The following is a 22778-nucleotide window of genomic DNA, read 5'->3' on the forward strand; positions in this document are numbered from 1 at the left end:
TTCTTGTCATTATCTATGATGTGAGTGACAGTACACCTTCAAAATGCACATCACTGATCAATTCTGAATGAAAATGTGTCAGCAAACTAACTAATTCTCTCTGTCTTCACATCTCCTTTGTCAATAGGGGGAAGGGGGAAACATGGGAGGAGGGTGTAACGCACACGGAGTATAATCTAAATGTAGCTGTTGTCCCTTCTCTGTCGTGACTTCACAGTGGGGAAGCAAAGCATTGTGTAACCTCACATGTTCAATCAAGTGTATTTCGCAGAGACTGCTTCTCCGATGTCATGGTGACGTTGGCTAGATAAGCACAGAAACTCCTCGTCGGGTCTAATGGTCGTCTCGCGCTGAACTGCGCATGTGCAAGCTGTCAAATCAGTCACTCCTTTGAAATGAAGTTGTTTTTGACAAAAATGGAAACGTGTCAGTTTGTCACTTTCACGAGATTGTATAAATAACATGGTCATCTACTTAAGCCATTGGCTCCAATCTAGGTTGTGCCTTTTATTTCTACGAAATGTAGTAAACTATAGCCTAATCATATTTAGGAAGTACATTTCCTTGGAAAGATAACTGCCCCGTGCTTCTCCGCCCGTGCATAGTCTATTGCCTACTCTATTAAATTGAGACCACGCGCACACCTGATCTCGCAGGTGTGTGTGTGTGTGTGTGTGTGGAAGCAGCAAGAATGATAACACTTGCTACATTTTGAAAGAGGATACAGCCTACACTACATGACCAAAAGTATATGGACACCTGCTCGTCGAACATCTCATTCCAAAATCATGGGCATTAATATGGAGTTGGTCCCCCCCCCCTCCTTTGCTGCTATATACGTTTATCTATATTTCCATGCATAACACTTGAATTTTCATCAACATTTATAATGTGTATTTCTGTGAATTCACGTGGCTCTCTGCAATACCACTGCATGTTTTGGAACAACTGAACATAACACGCCAATGTAAAATAAGATTTTTGGATATAAATATGAACTTTACCAAACAAAACATACATGTATTGTGTAACATGGAATAATGGTGATTCATTTTTGGCTGGAAAAATGGCTGGGTTTTTCTGTGAGTTGGTGGTGACCTAGCATAATTGTTTGTGGAGCTTTCGCTGTAAAGCATTTATGACACTGTGGCTGGATTAACGAGAGTTGTATCTTTAAAATGGTGCCTAATACTTGTATTTTTTAGAAATTTGAATTATGAGATTTCTGATTTGTATTTGGCGCCCTGCAATTTCATTGACTGTTGGCGAGGGGTTCCGCTCGACAGGTTAACAAACTATAGTTTTGGCAAGTCGGTTAGGACATCTACTTTGTGCATGACATGTCATTCTTCCAATAATTGTTTACAGACAGATTATTTAATTTATAATTCACTGTATAACAATTCCAGTGGGTCAGAAGTTCACATACACCAAGTTGACTGTGCCTTTAACTTCTTGGATATAGGGGGTGCTCTTTTAATTTATGGATAAAAAAACATCCCCCTTTTAAGCGCAATATTTTGTCACGAAAAGATGCTCGACTATGCATATAATTGACAGCTTTGGAAAGAAAACACTCTGAAGTTTCCAAAACTGCAAAGATATTGAGTGCCACAGAACTCATGCTACAGGCGAAACCAAGATGAAACTTCAAACAGGAAATGAGCAGAATTTGAGGCTCTGTTTTCCATTGTCTCTTTATATGGCTGTGAATGTGCCATGAACGAGCCTAAGCTTTCTGCAGTTTGCCCAAGGTGTCTCCAGCATGGTGACGTATTTGTAGGCATATCATTGGAAGATTGGCCATAAGAGACTACATTTACCAGGGGTCCGCCCGGTGTCCTTTGTCTAAATTGGTGCGTAATCTCCAAGCTGCACGCATTCATCCATGTGATTCAGGGGAGAGAGGAGACTTCCACGAACGATATATCATCGAAGAGATATGTGAAAAACACCTTGAGGATTGATTCTAAACAACGTTTACCATGTTTCAGTCGATATTATGGAGTTAATTTGGAAAAAAGTTTGGCGTTTTGATGACTGACTTTTCGTTTTTTTTTTGGTAGCCAAACGTGATGTACAAAACGGAGCGATTTCTCCTACACGAATCTTTTTGGACAAACTGAACATTTGCTATCTGAGAGTCTCCTCATTGAAAACATCCGAAGTTCTTCAAAGGTAAATTATTTTATTTGAATGCTTTTCTTGTTTTTGTGAAAATGTTGCCCACTCAATGCTAACTCTAAATTCTACGCTAGCTATCAATACTGTTACACAAATGCTTGTTTTGCTATGGTTGAAAAGCATATTTTGAAAATCTGAGATGACAGTGTTAACAAAAGTCTAAGCTTGAGAGCTAGCATATTTATTTCATTTAATTTGCGATTTTCATGAATAGTTAACGTTGCGTTATGGTAATGAGCTTGAGGCTGTATTCACGATCCCGGATCCGGGATGGCTAGAATCAAGAGGTTTTAAACAACTTGGAAAATTCCAGAAAATTGTCATGGCTTTATAAGCTTCGGATAGGCTAATTTACATCATTTCAGTCAATTGGAGGTGAGCCTGTGGATGTATTTCAAGGCCTACCTTCAAACTCAGTACCTCTTTGCTTGACATCATGGGAAAATCAAAAGAAATCAGCCAAGACTTCAGAAAAAAATTGTAGACCTCCACAATTCTGGTTCATCCTTGGGAGCAATTTCCAAACGCCTGAAGGGACCATGTTCATCTGTACAAACAATTGTACGCAAGTATAAACACCATGGGACCGCGCAGCCGTCATACTGCTCAGGAAGGAAACACATTTGGTCTCCTAGTGATGAACATACTTTGGTGCAAAAAGTGCAAACAAATTCAGAACAACAGCAAAGGACCTTGTGAAGATGCTGGAGGAAACAGGTTCAAAAGTATTTATCTACAGTAAAACTAGTCCTATATCGACATAACTTGGCTGCTCAGCAAAGAAGAAGCCACTGCTCCAAAACCACCATAAAAAAGCCAGACTACGGTTTGCAACTGCACATGGGGACAAAGATTGTACTTTTTGGAGAAATGTCCTCTGGTCTGATGAAACAAAAGTAAAACTGTTTGGCCATAATGACCATCGTTATGTTTGGAGGAAAAAGGGGGAGGCTTGCAAGCTGAAGAACACCATCCCAACCGTGAAGCACAGGAGTGGCAGCATCATGTGGTGTGGGTGCTTTGCTGCAGGAGGGTCTGGTGCACCTCACAAAATAGATGGCAACATGAGGGTGGGACATTGTGGATATATTGAAGCAACATCAGTCAAGAAGTTAAAGCTTGGTCACAAATGGGTCTTCAAAATGGACAATGACCCCAAGCATACTTCCAAAGTTGTGGCAAAATGGCTTAAGGACAACAAATTGAAGTTATTGGAGTGGCCATCACAAGGCCCTGACCTCAATCCTATAGGAAATGTGTGTGCGAACAAGGAGATCTACAAACCTGACTCAGTTACACCAGCTCTGTCAGGAGGAATGGTCCCAAATTCACCCAACTTATTGTGGGAAGCTTGTGGAAGGCTACCTGAAACGTTTGACTGAAGTTATACAATTTAAAGGCAATGCTAACAAATACTAATTGAGAGTATGTAAACTTCTGACCCACTGGGAATGTGATGAAAGAAATAAAAGCTGAAATAAATTATTCTGACAATTTACATTCTTTCAAAAAAGTGGTGATCCTAACTGACAGGGAATTGTTACGAGGCTTGAATGTCAGGAATTGTGAAAAACAGAGTTTAAATGTACTTGGCTAATGTGCATGTAAACTTCTGACTTCAACTGTATGTGTGTGCGTCTCTGTGTATATGTCAAAGACGTATAAAATTGTTAAAGTAGCAATAATTAAAACGTCAATTACAGCGCCCGGAAAGCTCTTTCTATTTATTTTAAAATCATAAAATATGATTTTCTGGATTTTTGTTTTAGATTCCGTCTCACAGTTGAAGTGTACCTATGATGAAAATGTCAGACCAATACATGCTTTGTAAGTAGGAAACACTGCCGATTTTGCAGGTTATCAAATACTTGTTCTCCCCACTGTATATCCATGCATAGACTGGCAGAAATAACTACCTAGAAAAAATTGCATTTTATTTTTAATGCCACATATTTGATGTGTCACGGGGTCACAACTCAAATTTTGTTTCATTTTTTTCTTTTTACAAAAATGTCCTGCCTTACACTGAAATGTTTTCAAAAACCTATTTAAATATCTTGAACTTCATCCTTTGAGATTTGTTTTTGTCTCTGAGTCAACAAAACAGTTTTTGTATTTTAATATAAAATACTGGTGTTATACTGAATCACAATTTTGTTACCCTGAATGACACTGATCACTACGGCCCACAAATTTGAATTAAATGTGATTCCTTCAGCAATAACACTAATGATCATATGAACTATTATTAGTAGCAGCAATAGTATTTTTCTTTTAGCTATTTTAAGTTTAAAACTGTAAAAAAACAGGATAAGATGTTTAAAATGTGCAGGCTATCTGAACTTATCTTCCATGTGTGTGTGTGTGTGTGTGTGTGTGTGGACCCATACTCCACACACATAAAGAACATGGGTTTTACTATGCTACATAGTTTAACTGGCACATGAGGTACAATTTAATTCACATAGGATTAAATCAGCATGGAACATTCCCAACAAAGCGTTCATTAATAAACATTCCATAAACATTGTGCAAAAAACTGTAGTTTTGCTAAAAGTAAGCACGAAACACTGGATATCTTTCTCAAAGTTATATTGCAATGCTTTGATACACCCTTCACTTTTTTTCTGGAGTGGAGGAAGCAAGTGGTTGTTTCGGTGTTTGAGATTGAGGCTCAAGGGATTACTCTAGTTCTGGAGTCCAGGACTCAGATGGTTGCTTCAGCTCTGGAGGTGCAGGTTCATGTTGTACTTGTGGAAGTTGTTCAGGGTGCTGCTCAAAAGAGTTTCCTTCAGTGGATACTGGAGGTAAGTTCATCACCACATACATTTGTTTGATTTTTTTCACGGCGCCGCCTCTGATTTAATCCAAATGTTCCCCTTTTTTTCAGCATCAGTGTGTCATTGTATGGATCGGTGGATGACGGGGAATGATCTTCTCTGATAGCTTAAAAACGAAAATGTAATAGTTATGACACTTGCACAGAATAGGATTCCCACCCATTAAATGTTATTAGTAGTCTCTTAATAGTAGGCTATACAATGATAATACTTCATCAAAGTATAAAAGTAAAATCAACTCCCTCTGCCTTTCTCAAACATGTTTTGTTACTTTTTCATTGCTAATCTTAATAATTATGACATTACTATTTGCGCCTGCGGCAACACTTTGGTTGCAATATTACATGCTAGTTAATGTTGTAATTATGCATTGCTACACAAACTGGTAAATTTCTATTCAATGCAGGTAGACAAAAGCAATTTCAAGATACACAAAATGGCTATATAAAATGCCCATCAGACTTTTAATTTTTTTATTTATTTGACCTTTATTTAACTAGTCAAGTCCGTTTAAGAACAAATTCTTATTTTCAATGACTGCCTAGGAACAGTGGGTTAACTGCCTGTTCAGGGGCAGAACGACAGATTTGTACCTTGTCAGCTCGGGGGTTTGAACTTGCAACCTTCCGGTTACTAGTCCAATGCTCTAACCACTAGGCTACCCTGCCACCCCTACTTCAATTCAAACTTGTACAGTCTCGATTTTTCATAAAGTGCCCCAGCTATTAACTAATATAATTCATAATCCATTTTTAATCCATAATTGTGTAATATTATATTAACTAATATAATCCATCAGTTATACCTTAACTGCAGTGCAATAAAACATTAACTACAGTGTATTGTACAACTTAATGTTAAGTGTTATTCACCCAGCTTTATTTCCTATTATATCATATTCTGTTGCTGACAGTAACTTGAAAACATGAAAACAATGCCTTACTTTTCTTCTGGATTGTCTTTCCTCCATAGCAACTGGATCTGCGTTAATGTTTTGTTTGTGCCGTGCAGCCCTCTCTTTATTAGACAACCGCATCTACAGTATAAAGATAATGTACCTTGAAATACCTTAAAATGCCATAAAATAGTTTTAAAATTATAATAGTCTGTATTCATACAAGTAAATTTGAATTGCATGATTAAATGTTGTAAACTAGTGAAAACATGGGATAACAAAGCTACTGTCCTTCAGCATAACGGGTGACATTGGTATAACAACTTTTGTTGTGCTGAAGGAAAAAAGCGTGATATGGATTTCATACATAAACATATTTAACAGGCAGTTCCTCGGCCACCTATATAAAGTAACCTTGACCTATGTAAATTATCCTTTTCATATTTAATATAGCTTTTTATATATAACATTTATATATAACATTAAAAGTATGTTTTCTGTATTGTGCGAAGAACAGGCATTTTTGTTACAAAGTTTACTAGAGGGTGAAAAGGTGAAATCATCAAATATTTTAGAGATTACCATCATGTGATATGCTTTTTACCTTTGTTATACTGAATGACATTGAAGCGCAGAAGTCCTGAAAAAAGTTATTCAAGTTATTAAATCATTTACAGATACAGTATGTTGCAACACAAATATTTCTGGGTCAAAAGAAGGGAAAGAGTTGAATGATTTAGTATTATATCTATGCATATCTTTTTATGTTAAATGAATGACCAAATTTACTTTCAGTGTAAACAGTAATGACGACAACCAGATATAAAGTATGTCGAAAAGATAATGGACCTATATATTTTAAAATAATATCATCTTTGAGAACTACCAATTACCAAAATAAAAGCTAGACAGTCAGGGAGAATTGAACATTCACCAAACAATGAATTTAGCAGTGTTGGTTTTATGTTTGAGCAAAATGCATAGAATTGCAGGAAATTTACTTGGGAGAGCGCTGCAATATGTAACTTCGGGCGACCCGACCACATTTACATAGAAATGTGTGTTATAGATCTATCATTCTCATTGAAAGCAAGTCCAAGAATGGGTAGATCTATGTGCGCTATATCTATACTTCCAATTTGTTAGTTACATTTTTGGATTTTACTTTCGGTTTTGCACACCAGCTTCAAACAGCTGAAAGAAAATGCAATATTTTTGGTTATGAAAAATATATTTCAGTGGTTTATTAGTGACGCAATGATTATCTACACTACACATGCTTTTTTTGTCACGTAAACTGGAATGAGGTGAACCATTTGAAGTTTTGCAACCAGGAAATGGCGGTGCTATTTCTGCATAGTTTCTAACAGCTGTCATTCAAATACCATACAGCGCTCTGAAGCATGTTACAGGGCTGTAAATCATATAGCATGTTACAGTACAGTCACTGCGTTCCAATTTAGGTGCTTATCAATTACAGAATCTGCATATTTTTTTTACCCATATACGGGAAAGGGCTACTAATCAGGAAGAGATCGGTACTGAAAGACCACTTCATTATCTGATCTCTTATTCAGTGAACTACAATACCCAGCTTACCCCTTTTCATCTCCTGCTAAAGTAGTAGTGTTGTAGTTTGAGGGGATATTTGGGTGTGTTTAGTTTTTTTTCTCTTTGTGTTTGGCATTGTTCGGAGTGACAATTCTTGCACAGTTCTAGTGTTAATCGAAAGTATTGGCAAGGTCTCTCACGCGCACACATGACGTACAGACATGTCAGTCTCATGGTTTTTTCTGTCAATGGTGTAATATAGCTAATGGGTACGTCAAATCGCAGTTTCTGAGGCTAAGTGAGACTGGAGTAGATGTTTCCTTTCTTTGTCATTTTTTTTTCATGCTCAAAGGATCCATTATAGTGAGTGCAACGCATTGGCGTACAATAATACCATTGGGGTAGGAAGACATTTGATAGGCATATAATTCACATTTCTTTGCAATCTTCATTCTTTGGTTAAGACATTAAATTGGGGTCTCAGTGGTACGTTTTCCGTTTTCCTTTCATTATACATCTCTTGGCATTTGTTGCAAGTATATTGTCTTGGATAAATTTCAAACCCAACATCTAATATTATCATGGCCACCTAATCATTTGTTCCCAATTGGCTCGTTTGACTTAACTTATTTTTTTAAATAAAGGTTAATGATGAAGTAATATAACAGTAGATAATATTTCTACAGCCAAGTCTCAAATTGCTTAAAGATTTGATAGTCTTATAGTAAAGGTATTAGATGGGTCATAACAAAGAATGATTTCCAATGCTAGAAATATCCATTATCATCCCTGTCTCGAGACTGCAGTGAACTCTGCCACTCTATCTCGCTCGCTCTCTCCCCCTTCCATGCTGAAAGAGACATGTGCGTCTCTCCTTAGCTAATCGCATTCAGCCCTGCAGGCTCACTAAGATGTGATGGCTTACCTCGGATTCCAAACCTGCAACACAAAAAAAAGCACAGAGGGAAGAGAATGAGAGGGAGGTGAGAAAAAACGAATATAGGAAGAGTGAGGCAGAAAGAGGGTTTCCTTGCTCACTAGAGCAGAAAATCATCTCTGATAGAGCACTGTCTTCAAGGGATTTCCCCGATGTTCAGATAGAGGGTGGCTATGGTAATGGAGGGGGAAAGGAGAAGAGCAGAGATGGTGAGAAGAGAGGAAAGGATGGAACAAGAGGGGATGAAAAAGGGAAAGGAGAGCGGGAGGGAAGGAGAGAGGAAATGAGGAGAGGAGAAGAAAGATCTGATGAGCTTGGAAAGAAGGGGAGAAGAGGGTTAAATAAGGAAAGGAAATGACGATAGTGATTCTTGAGGGACTCAGCATACGTATCAGATAGTTAGGAGCCAGCCTCGTGTGACTGTGAGGAGCTGAGAAGCTCCATATTCCTGAATCTTTAATCAGGACTCCTGTTCTGCTGCCAACACCTTGACAGGTGACTGCCTCAATATCCTGGAACTTTGGTGCTTCCGCACACTCTACTCATGCCAACCCCACCCCTGGGGCATTGTGTGTGTTTTAGCTAAGGAAGCTAAGGTCTCACTCTCACCAAGCACACACCGACATACTCAGTCACACACACAAATAACAGAAAAAGAAAGCACAAAAATGTGTGTGTGTGTGCACGTGAGACCTTAGCTTCCCTCTTAAACTTGGGACAGCCTTTCCAGTAACCTCAAGTATCTTCTCATTATCTATGATGCTTTGCATGACGGTACACCTTCAAGAGGCAAAACGATGATAAATTCTGAAAAAATGCGTCAGCACGGAGCTGCATTATCCTGTCTTAGATTCCTTTCGTTTGCCAAGATATCCCATGACACACACCAATGTTTTGCACTAGTTTAAAGCTAAAACAGCTCATTCTCTTGGTTCTCACATCTCCTTAGCCTATAGGGGGAAGGAGGAAACGTGAGGAGGGTGTAACACACACACACTTCCTGTACGATTGCTGGAGCGTGGACACAACGCTTGTGTCCCACCTGGCCAACATCCAGTGAGATTGCAAAGATTGCAGAGTGTCAAAAAAAATCTCATTATAATAAATCAGGAAAGATGCAACTATTTTACATAGGTTAAAAGATTAACTTCTTGTGAATCCAACCACGGTGTCAGATTTAAAAAATGCTTTACGGCGAAAGCATACCGTACGATTATTTGAGAACATAGCCCAGCAGACAAATCATTACAAACAGTAACCAGCCAAGTAGAAGAGTTACACAAGTCAGAAATAGAGAAAATTAATCACTTACCTTTGATGATCTTCATATGGTTGCACACAGAAGACATTCATTTATTCTATAAATGTTCCCTTTGTTCGATAATGTCTTTATATCCAAAAACCTCAGTTTTGTTCAACAAATGATATTTCCTGAATGGATTTTTCTCAGGTTTTTGCCTGCCAAATCAATTCTGTTATATTCAGACACAATTTTAACAGTTTTGGAAATTTGAGTGTTTTCTATCCAAATCTACCGATTATATGCATATCCTATCTTCTGGGCCTGAGTAGAAGACAGTTTAATTTGGGCACGCTTTTCATCCAAAATTCCAAATGCTGCCCCCCTTTGTTACTGTTCTACATTCCGCGTTGTTTCAACACACCTAAACAGGAATGTAATGGGCACAGGAAGAAGTTTTACCCCATAAAACCTCATAATACATCAGAATACTTTAACTGCCTCAGACTACCTTGAAGGCCCTGTGCTAAAACACATCGCTGTTCTGAATACATCTCTGCGTTTTATAAGTTCTATAGCAATGCATAGACCTTTTGAAATGACATATATTTTCTTCCAACCCGAGTGCCTTGAACCAGATCCATTAATATGCATATACGGCTCGGCCCTCGAACCATAGAAATGAATGAAGATAGGTTATGCCTTGGACATCCTTGAGACGTAACGCTGAACCTACTGTGACTGTTTCTCTGTCTGAATAACCACTTAGCTTCTAATAGTGTAGATCTCAAATATTAAGAGGAATCCACAGCTTAGGGCAGCAGAGCAGAACATTATATACAGGTAACCGCCAAAATAAAGGAAACACTTGAGTAAATGAGGGATATGTATATTGAAAGCAGGCTTCCACACAGATGGAATTCCTGCGTTAATTAAGCAATTAACATGTCATCATTCTTAGGGTCATGTATAAAAATGCCCAGTTGCCCATTATTTTCGCTACCATGGCTAGAAGAAGAGATCAGTGACTTTGAAAGAGGGGTCTTAAAGGAGCGTAGGGGGTTTAAAGGATGTCACCAGATCTCAACCCAATTTAACACTAATGTGAGATTCTGAAGCGGCGCTTGAGACTGCGCTTTCCACCACCATCAACAAAACACCAAATTATGGATTTTTTTTGTGAAAGAATGGTGTTGCATGCATCCCTCTGAAAGTTGCAGAAACGTGTAGAATCTATGCCAAGGTGCATTGAAGCTGTTCTGACTCGTGGTGGCCCAACGCCCTATTAAGACACTATGTTGGGGTTTCCTTTATTTTAGCAGTATATTATACAGCAATAACAAGGAGGCAACAGTCAGCTAATTAGTGTTTTGTTAATTATTGCTGCTAATGTCAGTGTATCGATGAGGGAGAGCAAGGGAAAGGATGGAGCGGGAAAACTGAAGAGGGAAAGGATGGAGTTGGGAGACAGAAGAAAGGATGGAGCGGAGAGACGGAAGAGACAGGATGGAGCGGAGAGACGGAAGAGAGAAAGGATGGAGCGGGGAGACGGAAGAGGGAAAGGATGGCGCGGGGAGACGGAAGAGGGAAAGGATGGAGTGGGGAGACGGAAGAGGGAAAGGATGGAGCGGGAAGAGGGAAAGGATGGCGCGGGGAGACTGAAGAGGGAAAGGATGGAGCGGGGAGACGGAAGAGGGAAAGGATGGAGCGGGGAGACGGAAGAGGGAAAGGATGGAGCGGGGAGACGGAAGAGGGAAAGGATGGAGCGGGGAGACGGAAGAGGGAAAGGATGGAGCGGGGAGACGGAAGAGGGAAAGGATGGAGCGGGGAGACGGAAGAGGGAAAGGATGGAGCGGGGAGACGGAAGAGGGAAAGGATGGAGCGGGGAGACGGAAGAGGGAAAGGATGGAGCGGGGAGACGGAAGAGGGAAAGGATGGAGCGGGGAGACGGAAGAGGGAAAGGATGGAGCGGGGAGACGAAGAGGGAAAGGATGGAGCGGGGAGACGGAAGAGGGAAAGGATGGAGCGGGGAGACGGAAGAGGGAAAGGATGGAGCGGGGAGACGGAAGAGGGAAAGGATGGAGCGGGGAGACGGAAGAGGGAAAGGATGGAGCGGGGAGACGGAAGAGGGAAAGGATGGAGCGGGGAGACGGAAGAGGGAAAGGATGGAGCGGGGAGACGGAAGAGGGAAAGGATGGAGCGGGGAGACGGAAGAGGGAAAGGATGGAGCGGGGAGACGGAAGAGGGAAAGGATGGAGCGGGGAGACGGAAGAGGGAAAGGATGGAGCGGGGAGACGGAAGAGGGAAAGGATGGAGCGGGGAGACGGAAGAGGGAAAGGATGGAGCGGGGAGACGGAAGAGGGAAAGGATGGAGCGGGGAGACGGAAGAGGGAAAGGATGGAGCGGGGAGACGGAAGAGGGAAAGGATGGAGCGGGGAGACGGAAGAGGGAAAGGATGGAGCGGGGAGACGGAAGAGGGAAAGGATGGAGCGGGGAGACGGAAGAGGGAAAGGATGGAGCGGGGAGACGGAAGAGGGAAAGGATGGAGCGGGAGACGGAAGAGGAAAGGATGGAGCGGGGAGACGGAAGAGAGAAAGGATGGAGCGGGGAGACGGAAGAGAGAAAGGATGGAGCGGAGAGACGGAAGAGAGAAAGGATGGAGCGGGGAGACGGAAGAGAGAAAGGATGGAGCGGGGAGACGGAAGAGAGAAAGGATGGAGCGGGGAGACGGAAGAGAGAAAGGATGGAGCGGGGAGACGGAAGAGGGAAAGGATGGAGCGGGGAGACGGAAGAGGGAAAGGATGGAGCGGGGAGACGGAAGAGAGAAAGGATGGAGCGGGGAGACGGAAGAGGGAAAGGATGGAGCGGAGAGACGGAAGAGGGAAAGGATGGCGCGGGGAGACGGAAGAGGGAAAGGATGGCGCGGGGAGACGGAAGAGGGAAAGGATGGCGCGGGGAGACGGAAGAGGGAAAGGATGGCGCGGGGAGACGGAAGAGGGAAAGGATGGCGCGGGGAGACGGAAGAGGGAAAGGATGGCGCGGGGAGACGGAAGAGGGAAAGGATGGAGCGGGAAGAGGAAAAGGATGGAGCGGGGAGACGGAAGAGGGAAAGGATGGCGCGGGGAGACGGAAGAGGGAAAGGATGGCGCGGGGAGACGGGAGAGGGAAAGGATGGAGCGGGAAGAGGGAAAGGATGGAGCGGGAAGAGGGAAAGGATGGAGCGGGAAGAGGGAAAGGATGGAGCGGGAAGAGGGAAAGGATGGAGCGGGAAGAGGGAAAGGATGGAGCGGGAAGAGGGAAAGGATGGAGCGGGGAGACGGAAGAGGGAAAGGATGGAGCGGGGAGACGGAAGAGGGAAAGGATGGCGCGGGGAGACGGAAGAGAATGGAAAGGATGGAGCGGGGAGACGGAAGAGGGAAAGGATGGAGCGGGAAGAGGGAAAGGATGGAGCGGGAAGAGGGAAAGGATGGAGCGGGAAGAGGGAAAGGATGGAGCGGGAAGAGGGAAAGGATGGAGCGGGAAGAGGGAAAGGATGGAGCGGGGAGACGGAAGAGGGAAAGGATGGAGCGGGGAGACGGAAGAGGGAAAGGATGGAGCGGGGAGACGGAAGAGAGAAAGGATGGAGCGGGGAGACGGAAGAGAGAAAGGATGGAGCGGGGAGACGGAAGAGAGAAAGGATGGAGCGGGGAGACGGAAGAGAGAAAGGATGGAGCGGGGAGACGGAAGAGAAAGGATGGAGCGGAGAGACGGAAGAGAGAAAGGATGGAGCGGAGAGACGGAAGAGGGAAAGGATGGAGCGGGGAGACGGACGAGGGAAAGGATGGAGCGGGGAGACTGACGAGGGAAAGGATGGAGCGGGGAGACGGAAGAGGGAAAGGATGGCGCGGGGAGACGGAAGAGGGAAAGGATGGCGCGGGGAGACGGAAGAGGGAAAGGATGGCGCGGGGAGACGGAAGAGGGAAAGGATGGCGCGGGGAGACGGAAGAGGGAAAGGATGGCGCGGGGAGACGGGAAATGGAAAGGATGGAGCGGGAAGAGGGAAAGGATGGAGCGGGAAGAGGGAAAGGATGGAGCGGGAAGAGGGAAAGGATGGAGCGGGAAGAGGGAAAGGATGGAGCGGGGGGACGGAAGAGGGAAAGGATGGAGCGGGGAGACGGAAGAGGGAAAGGATGGAGCGGGGAGACGGAAGAGGGAAAGGATGGAGCGGGGAGACGGAAGAGGGAAAGGATGGAGCGGGGAGACGGAAGAGGGAAAGGAATTAGAGGATAGAAGGTGAAAAGGACAGGAGAAGGGAAGCAGACGGTGAAGGAGAGCCAAAAAATAGGGGGATATAGAGAATTGGAAACTTGGTACACGATGAGTACTTGGGGTTGGGAAACGTGTCAAATGGAGAGGGGGAGTGGAGGGCAGACTGAGGGAGTTGGGAGACATGCACATTCAGAATGATAGGGAAGAGGGAGCAAGAGAGACCGAAGGACAGAGATTGGAATTGAAGGAGAAAGCCGCATAGAGGGAAAGATGGAGACAGAGGGAGTCTGGGGAGGACTCATTGGGGGATGTAATGAACAGAGAAGCTCCACTCCTCCCTCTACGACCTAGTTTGTGATCCCACCGAGAGGTAGCCGTCGTGCACACAAGACCCCACACACACACTTCCTCACTCTCTCTCTCTCGTTCTCTCTCTCTCCCAAGCACTTACGCACAGACGGTCACATGGATCCCCAGTACCACTCCACAAGTTCTCTCTGCTCCACTTCTCTCTCTAGTACAGTATGTCCTCTCACACCCTTCTCCATCTCTTCTGTTTGTTTTGGCTGTGGATCAAAGTCTCCTCCTGCTTCTCTATCTCTCGTTCTGTCTACATGGCCTTGTCTCTATTCATGTTCCATGGCCTGTTTGAGAAGACTCTCGTGTGCCACTTTGACCTCTGTCCTAAAAGTTAATTACCACAACAAACACAGTGGGAGATCTGAATGTAATGGCCACCTGAGGTTTGTTGTGGGGAGTTATTACACGGTGTTAGTTTGGACTTTGTCTGGGTACATGCTTGAATGTCCAGATGAGAACACGTGTGCTGGACAGCTGGTGGTGAGGTTCTGCATAATTCAAGCATTGGATTTGTGTAACGCATGCGCGCCCGAGTGCACGCTCTCAGAATACACACACACACACCCCCCACACACACAATCCCCACACCTGTGTTCCCCTTGATAATAATGACTAAGCCCTATCTGAGATCTCAACCCAGCTGCTATATTTGCTCCCTCAGCAGTGCTATATCGTGCCTTGCCTCTCCTCTACCTTTAAACATCACCCTGCTGGGAACACACTGGACCTGCTACCAGCCGGGCCTGTCCAAGCACGATAATACCCTCTTCACTGTGGGAGTCACAGTGCGGTCCAAATAGACCTGGATGTACCCTGTGTGTATCCCTTTGTGACCTGACCCTCACCTAAACCTCTCTAGTTCAAAGACCTTATGCAATGTAATTGAAACTTACTAATTGTTTTTGTGACAGCAAAAACAAAATTCACTGTGAAAACAAACATATTTCTTTGTGGTTGACACGGCAGTGCTTCCACACATATACTGTCTGCAAACGTTCAGCGGTTTACAGATGAAACATTTTTATAGCACTTTTGTTTGCTTTCTTGCTGCCCTGATTGGACTGGATCTCTGTTTGTGCCCCCAGGTTTTGCATGCAGAAAAGTGCCAAGCTGGTGCCAGGAGTGACGTTGGACCTCATTGAGAAGTAAGTACTGCTGTGGTAACTCTCCCGCTTTCATTTCTGCTTTCTTTACTTTATATTGCTTTTCTTTTGTTCTTTCAGCGAGTAGTGTAGTTTGGACCAATTTAAAGCCCTACTTTTTCTTTTGTAAAGATCTGTTGTTTCTTTATGGATGGATTTGAGTATGTTCTTGTTGTGAGTGATACAAATATGCCAGATAAAAGGACGTACAGATGCAATTCCACTTGTTTTGAGAACATAAGGCAGCTTACAGCCCCTAGAGCTCTCTCTACCCCAACTACACAGAGAGACTACGTTCACACGCTCACATAACAGGAAAACAAGAGACTACGTTCACACGCTCCCATAACAGGAAAACAAGACAGCGAGACTACGTTCACACGCTCACATAACAGGAAAACAAGACTACGTTCACACGCTCACATAACAGGAAAACAAGAGACTACGTTCACACGCTCACATAACAGGAAAACAAGAGACTACGTTCACACGCTCACATAACAGGAAAACAAGAGACTACGTTCACACGCTCACATAACAGGAAAACAAGAGACTACGTTCACACGCTCACATAACAGGAAAACAAGAGACTACGTTCACACGCTCACATAACAGGAAAACAACAGAGTACGTTCACACGCTCACATAACAGGAAAACAACAGAGTACGTTCACACGCTCACATAACAGGAAAACAACAGAGTACGTTCACACGCTCACATAACAGGAAAACAACAGAGTACGTTCACACGCTCACATAACAGGAAAACAACAGAGTACGTTCACACGCTCACATAACAGGAAAACAAGACAGAGTACGTTCACACGCTCACATAACAGGAAAACAAGACAGACTACGTTCACACGCTCACATAACAGGAAAAGAAGACAGAGAGACTACGTTCACACGCTCACATAACAGGAAGACAGACAGACTACATTGACACACTCACATAACAGGAAAACAACAGACTACGTTCACACGCTCACATAACAGGAAAACAAGACAGAGACTACGTTCACACGCTCACATAACAGGAATACAAGACAGAGAGACTACGTTCACACGCTCACATAACAGGAAAACAAGACAGACTACGTTCACACGCTCACATAACAGGAAAACAAGACAGAGAATACGTTCACACGCTCACGTAACAGAAAAACAAGACCGAGACTACGTTCACACGCTCGCATAACAGGAAGACAAGACAGAGACTACGTTCACACGCTCGCATAACAGGAAAACAAGAGAGACTACGTTCACACGCTCACATAACAGGAAAACAAGAGAGACTACATTGACACGCTCACATAACAGGAAAACAAGATGGATACAAACTTTTCTATACTTTAGATTTGGCCCTATTGCCTAGTCTTTGTCTGACTCAGACGTTCTCGCTTTCCCTCCAAACACACATGCTGACGTGTAAACGCACGCATGACTTTGCCTCCAGCTAATTGTGACTCAGTCAGCACATAGCCATGATTCCCTCAGTGTTAACCAGGCCGAAACGGACACACACACACACACACACACACACACACACACACACACACACACACACACACACACACACACACGAGTCTAGTCCTCTAGAGGTTAATTAGTGTGTTTGGCTTAGGGCTAGTAGAGGCTGAGGGTGTCATGGTGCACACTCACTGAACGTGTGTGTGTGCACGTGAGTGTGTGCACGTCGGGGCTCAAAGTTCATCTAGAACTATTTCCAGTGTGACGCAGATAGTCACGTTTCACTCCTCTCTGCCTACTCTACACCCCCCGATAGTCACGTTTCACTCCTCTCTGCCTACTCTACACCTCCCAGATAGTCATGTTTCACTCCTCTCTCTGCCTACTCTACCCCTCTCCATATAGTCACGTTTCACTCCTCTCTCTGCCTACTCTACACCTCCCAGATAGTCACGTTTCACTCCTCTCTGCCTACTCTACCCCTCTCCAGATAGTCACGTTTCACTCCTCTCTCTGCCTACTCTACACCTCCCAGATAGTCACGTTTCACTCCTCTCTCTGCCTACTCTACCCCTCTCCAGATAGTCACGTTTCACTCCTCTCTCTGCCTACTCTACCCCTCTCCAGATAGTCACGGCTCACTCCTCTCTCTGCCTACTCTGCCCCTCTCCAAGACTGGAAGTGGGTGTAGGATTGGATCCAAACCCCAGAGTTGCCTCCCCTGTGCCCCATAACTCCTCAGGTACCTCTGCCGAACCGCAGCCTATTCCTCTTTCAAACAATCCCCTGTTCCAAAGGAGAGGATACAAGAAGTCTGTCTCTCTTCAGGAGGATAAGGTCCTTCTCTCATGCTCACTATCTATCTCTCTCTCTCCCTTTGGCATCATGTCTAACTCTCTCGCTCTCTTCCCACCTTCTCTGTAGCGTTCTCTTCTCTTCCTCTCTCTCTCTGACGTTTGGAGATGCCTCTGGAGGATAAAAACTGCTTGAGAAATAACCAGGTGGAAGAGAACCTTCTCAACTAACAATCAGAGCGAGATCTCACTCTCTTACTACACTTCTCTCTCTCTTTATTCTCCTTCTGCCATATCAGTACATCACGGGCCGGTTTTGACAGCTTTGGCACCTCTCCCTCCCTCCTTACATCTCTCACTGGACTGGAGTGAGGGCTGCGGCGAGAAGACATGTAAAGGCACGTCAGGAGGCTCATACGAGCGTCAGTCTTATCGTGGGTTTGCGTCAGAGGTTGAGGTCGTGCTGGGAAAAGGCTCCCCTCTGGAAACGGAGCTACCTTCCTAGTGTTTTAAAGTGACGGCATTCCGACTTGATACAGACCCAAAAGAAATCAAAATGCAGGTTGTGTTTGAGAGCTTTGCAAGTGTGAGGATGTTTTTGGGAATCTTCGTCTCAACTGAATGTGTAGACTGTATTCCGCAGTGGACTCGTTCGGTATCGCCTCAAGAGAATTGGACACCAGCCGACCCAGTGTAATCAGTTTGGGTCAAAGTTCGTGCTGGGTAGGGCCTCCCGGGTGGCGCAGTGGTTAAGGGCTCCAGCTGTGCCACCAGAGACTCTGGGTTCGCGCCCAGGCTCTCTTGTAACCGGCCGCGACCGGGAGGTCCGTGGGGCGACGCACAATTGGCTTAGCGTTGTCCGGGTTAGGGAAGGCCTGGCCGGTAGGGATATCCTTGTCTCATCGCGCACCAGCGACTCCTGTGGCGGGCCGGGCGCAGTGCACGCTAACCAAGGTTGCCAGGTGCACAGTGTTTCCTCCGACACATTGGTTCCGGGTTGGATTCGCGCTGTGTTAAGAAGCAGTGCGGCTTGGTTGGGTTGTGTATCGGAGGAAGCATGACTTTCAACCTTCGTCTCTCCCGAGCCCGTACGGGAGTTGTAGCGATGAGACAAGATAGTAGCTACTAACAATTGGATACCATGAAATTGGGGAGAAAAGGGGCTAAAATTCAACAACAAAAAAACAACAACAAAAAACTTTGTGCTGGGAAAGGCTTCCCTTCGGAGTGTGTTTAAGTGACGACGTTCAGATCTGACCCAGATGCAGGCCAAAGCTCTGTACACCACTCAAAGCTCTGGTTTTTCAGAGCTGTACTGGAGCTGCAGTACAGCGCCCTTAACTAGTTCAAAATCACCTCACAGTTGGACTTCACCCGTTAAGTACTGGAGATCAGTGCAGCAACAGAAGCGCTAATTCATCATGTAGTGTAGCTGTTCCTACAGAATCACCCAACACCTTCACGTGTGTGGTTTCCAATGTGCTGCAATGGCAGAAATACCCCTTTCAGTGTGACAGAAGGTTTTTAGACCGGACTGACAGGCCAGTTCTGTTGGGTCTCATAAGAACCATAAGAACCTGTCACAACACTCATTTATTGGACCTTCTCATTTACCTCTGTCTGGAACTTTAAACACAGCTAGTTTTGGTGGCCCTCTCTAAAATGGTTACTGATTACTGTTTAAAAAAAATATATATCTGAATGCTATAATGTTGCAACCTCCTGAACAGGCCCGAGGTGTATTAGTGCTGAGTTGGACCAAAACCCTGAACACACACCCTGTGTGGTTCTCCAGGACCGGGGTTTTAGACAGCTACAATAAGGAGTGGTGCTGAAGCGTTAGCTTCCGGAAGGCTGAGCTGTGTCAGTGTGTGTTTCAGCGCTGGGCCCCAGGAGATGGTGACATTTACCTCCCAGCTGAGTTTGTGACTCAGTCAGCACATGGCCATGACTCCCTCCGTGTGTTCAGTGTTAACCGGCCATAATGGAGAGAGACACACACACACTTTCTGCTCAGAGGGCCAAGGTGTTACATATCAACAGCCGACCCCCATTACATAAGACTAAGTCACTGCAAAGAACTTGGACCAACCAGTAATTACATGATTTACTTCTTCTCTCCCTCCTACACACACACACACGCACACACACGTATTGCAAAAGGATCTTAGATAAGAGATTTCGAGTCACGATTCTAAACCATGTCAGTTATCATGACTAATACTCTACTTCACTGCAATATAATGGATGTTGTTTATTTTCTCTTTTGACTTCACTCCTACAACCGCCAAGCCCTGCCTCCTGAACAAGGATGATCCTTTCTTATCAAGAAACACAGGTCTTTTTTCTTTTAATCTCCCCTGAACTGTTTTCCTACTGCATGGGAATAACATGGGATAATAACATGAGCTTTGAGCTTGGATTCCAATTCCAATCCCGCAGCCTATTGAAACTGTGTCTTCCAGACCCCCTGGAGGGGTGCAGTGGTTTCTGAGTTGGGTAGGGCTGTGCTCATCATGCCTCATCACTTGGTTTATGGGTCATTATTTCATGTGACATAGTCACCTGAGAGACTTGGAAACTCAGCAGTGACACTGGCGCACTCTACCTTCTGGGAAATAAATACATGAAAACGAATCCATTAATAAATGGGAAACACTTGTGTGACGGGTAACAATTAGGGTTGGCCAGGGATATTATACTATGACCAGGATATCCATCCATCCATTCATTACCTCTGTATTCCCTCTTAATCCTTGAACAAAGAGGGAAACCAATTTACCTCGCCACTTTTCTGGGACACAGGTTGTCCTGTCCGGAATGATAAATGTTTCCTCTTTGGTGCTTCATGGTGTTGCCAATTATTGTTGACCGGAACACCCAGTACTCAGTGATTTTTACTCCACAAAGCCACCAGCCTTTGATCTAAACAGTAATAGGATGTTATAGGTTGTATTGTTTTAGCCAAACAAACTTTGGAAATCCTGTCGATGTGTTAGTGAATAATATTGGGAGGGTAGGTTTTATGGAATTGTTGATAACAAATTGTTTACCTCAAGCAGAAATCCTGAGAAAACATGTCTTTACATGTCGTTGCTCACCAGTGCCCCCAGTCAAACGGAGTCAAGGTTATGGCAGAAACATGTAGTCCTCTTTTTCCTCCATTCTAATACATTTAGTTGAGTGAGCATGTGTTGTCTGTACTGACTGCTCATGTGTGTTAGGCCAGATGAATGGGAGCGGTGGGTGAGCTCTTGTGGGGTTTAGGAGCTCTGAATGGGAAAGAGAAATGGTGTCTCTTTGATGTTGTGACACGCTGCTCTTTCACATGAGCGATGCCTTGTTGGTTCAGTGCAGCCCCTCAGCGTCCTCTCTGGGCACTGTGTGTGTGTGAGCTTTCTTTAGTATGTCTGTGTGCTTGCTCCATGTGTCTCAGGATATACCTAGGGAGATGGGGGAAGCCATTTGTCCCCGTTCCTCCTCGTACTCCTCTCCCCCACTGAGGGGGTCATAAAGCGTCATTGGGGGGGGTGGCCTGGTCAACACATCACCATCAACACAGCCAGGCCTCTATTGATCTACACTACACACACTGGGGCTTTCAGGAGTCATCATTCGACCACATACACACCACATGCGCGCACACACATACTGTACATTGTTTTACATTTAGTTACTTTAGCAGATGCTCTTATCCAGAGCGACTTACAGGAGCAATTAGGGTGCCTTACTCAAGGGCAAATGTGACTAATTTTCCCACGTAGTCGCCTCAGGGATTCGAACCAGCAACCTTTACTTGCCCAACACTCTTAACCGCTAGGCTGCCTGTCGCCCCACAGACTAGGCCACACACATGCTACCTACTGGGGACACCTGTTCTCGCACCACATTCTGGGGACACCCCTTTCCTGACAGCCTAGAGACAAGATGAAAACACCAACAAAATCTGTAATGAATACAATTGTAATTGATTTATTGAAATATGGATAGATGACATTGTGATGTATCGTGTTTTTGGCTATGCCGGATTAAGTGACATGACATGCTATTCTATAAAATAATTTCTCCGTAATTAATATTACCTGATTGAGCTAATCATGTAAATGTAATTAATTAGTCGGGGCACCACAAAATAATATTTATAGAGCTGTTATCTTCCGAATAAACTCTTACAGACCTAGTCATATTTTACATCATAGCAGTCAATATTAATCTTCATCTTAATTCAGTCTCATCTGAAAGTTGTAAATTCTTGGTTATCTGCACAAACCCTGGCTAACAAGTTGAATCAGCAATACAAAATTGGGTTTAATTATTTATTTACTAAATACCTAACTAATCACACAGAATTACACATACACATAATTAAATCATAACTTCATAAAGGAAAACGTCCCTAGCGGGCGGAACAGATATGACAGCTTGTTACACAATAGAAAGGGGCTGGGTTTGAGTGAAATAGCGGGAAGACTGGGTAACAAAGGGCGAAGCTGTGCTATTGTAAATACAGTATCTTATGCATTCTAAATTACCGGCCATTTAGAAAAGGAAAATGCAATAAATATTTACTCTGAGCTGCGCTTCGGTAGGTTGGTGGTAGATTGAAGGCCGTGTTGCCAAACCGAGTCCTTTGTCCTTTGAAGAATGTCTCTGGTGGTCAATTGAATACGTTGTAGTAACGTCGTTGTGTGATAGACGGGATACTCTGTCTGTTCCTTCCTAACCCTCGTTTGCAGCGGCTGTTGCTAACTCAACGGCTAGGAGGCATCACTTCTGTGGTGAATAAGATTCAAATTTCATACGATTCGCAACCAAAGCTCACACTGTTGGCTTCGTTCTGTAGTTATCTGAACCATTCTGACATCGGACCGTCGTCCTCACATCCTCGGAACCGGAGGTTATATTGTCGTCAAGGACTTATATAGGAAGTGAGAGGAGGGCGTGTTTGAAATGTTTTATAGCCCATGTCCCTTCATTGATTGAGCAGAGCCCTACCTTATGAAAACCCAAATCTCACATTTTAGAAGCTAAAATCACATTTCATCCCATCACAATCATTTCATATTCATTTAAATTGAACAACAATTCCATGTGAATCCGATAACTCTGTGTAGAGT

The 22778-nt window shown here is 44.1% G+C and overlaps 1 protein-coding gene across 7 annotated transcripts in view; it reads left to right on the forward strand.

The window, feature by feature from the left end:
• The window catches only part of LOC109889410 (regulatory-associated protein of mTOR), a 178069-nt gene that overhangs the window by 85689 nt on the left and 69602 nt on the right, over positions 1-22778 (forward strand). For all 7 annotated transcript variants that reach the window (XM_031829912.1, XM_031829923.1, XM_031829914.1 and 4 more), the window contains exon 8: positions 15341-15400. In XM_031829912.1, the coding sequence (XP_031685772.1) occupies positions 15341-15400 (60 nt within the window). The remainder of the gene's footprint in view (positions 1-15340; positions 15401-22778) is intronic.

This window comes from Oncorhynchus kisutch, linkage group LG1 (genome assembly GCF_002021735.2).
Source record: "Oncorhynchus kisutch isolate 150728-3 linkage group LG1, Okis_V2, whole genome shotgun sequence".
Classification (NCBI taxonomy): domain Eukaryota; kingdom Metazoa; phylum Chordata; class Actinopteri; order Salmoniformes; family Salmonidae; genus Oncorhynchus; species Oncorhynchus kisutch.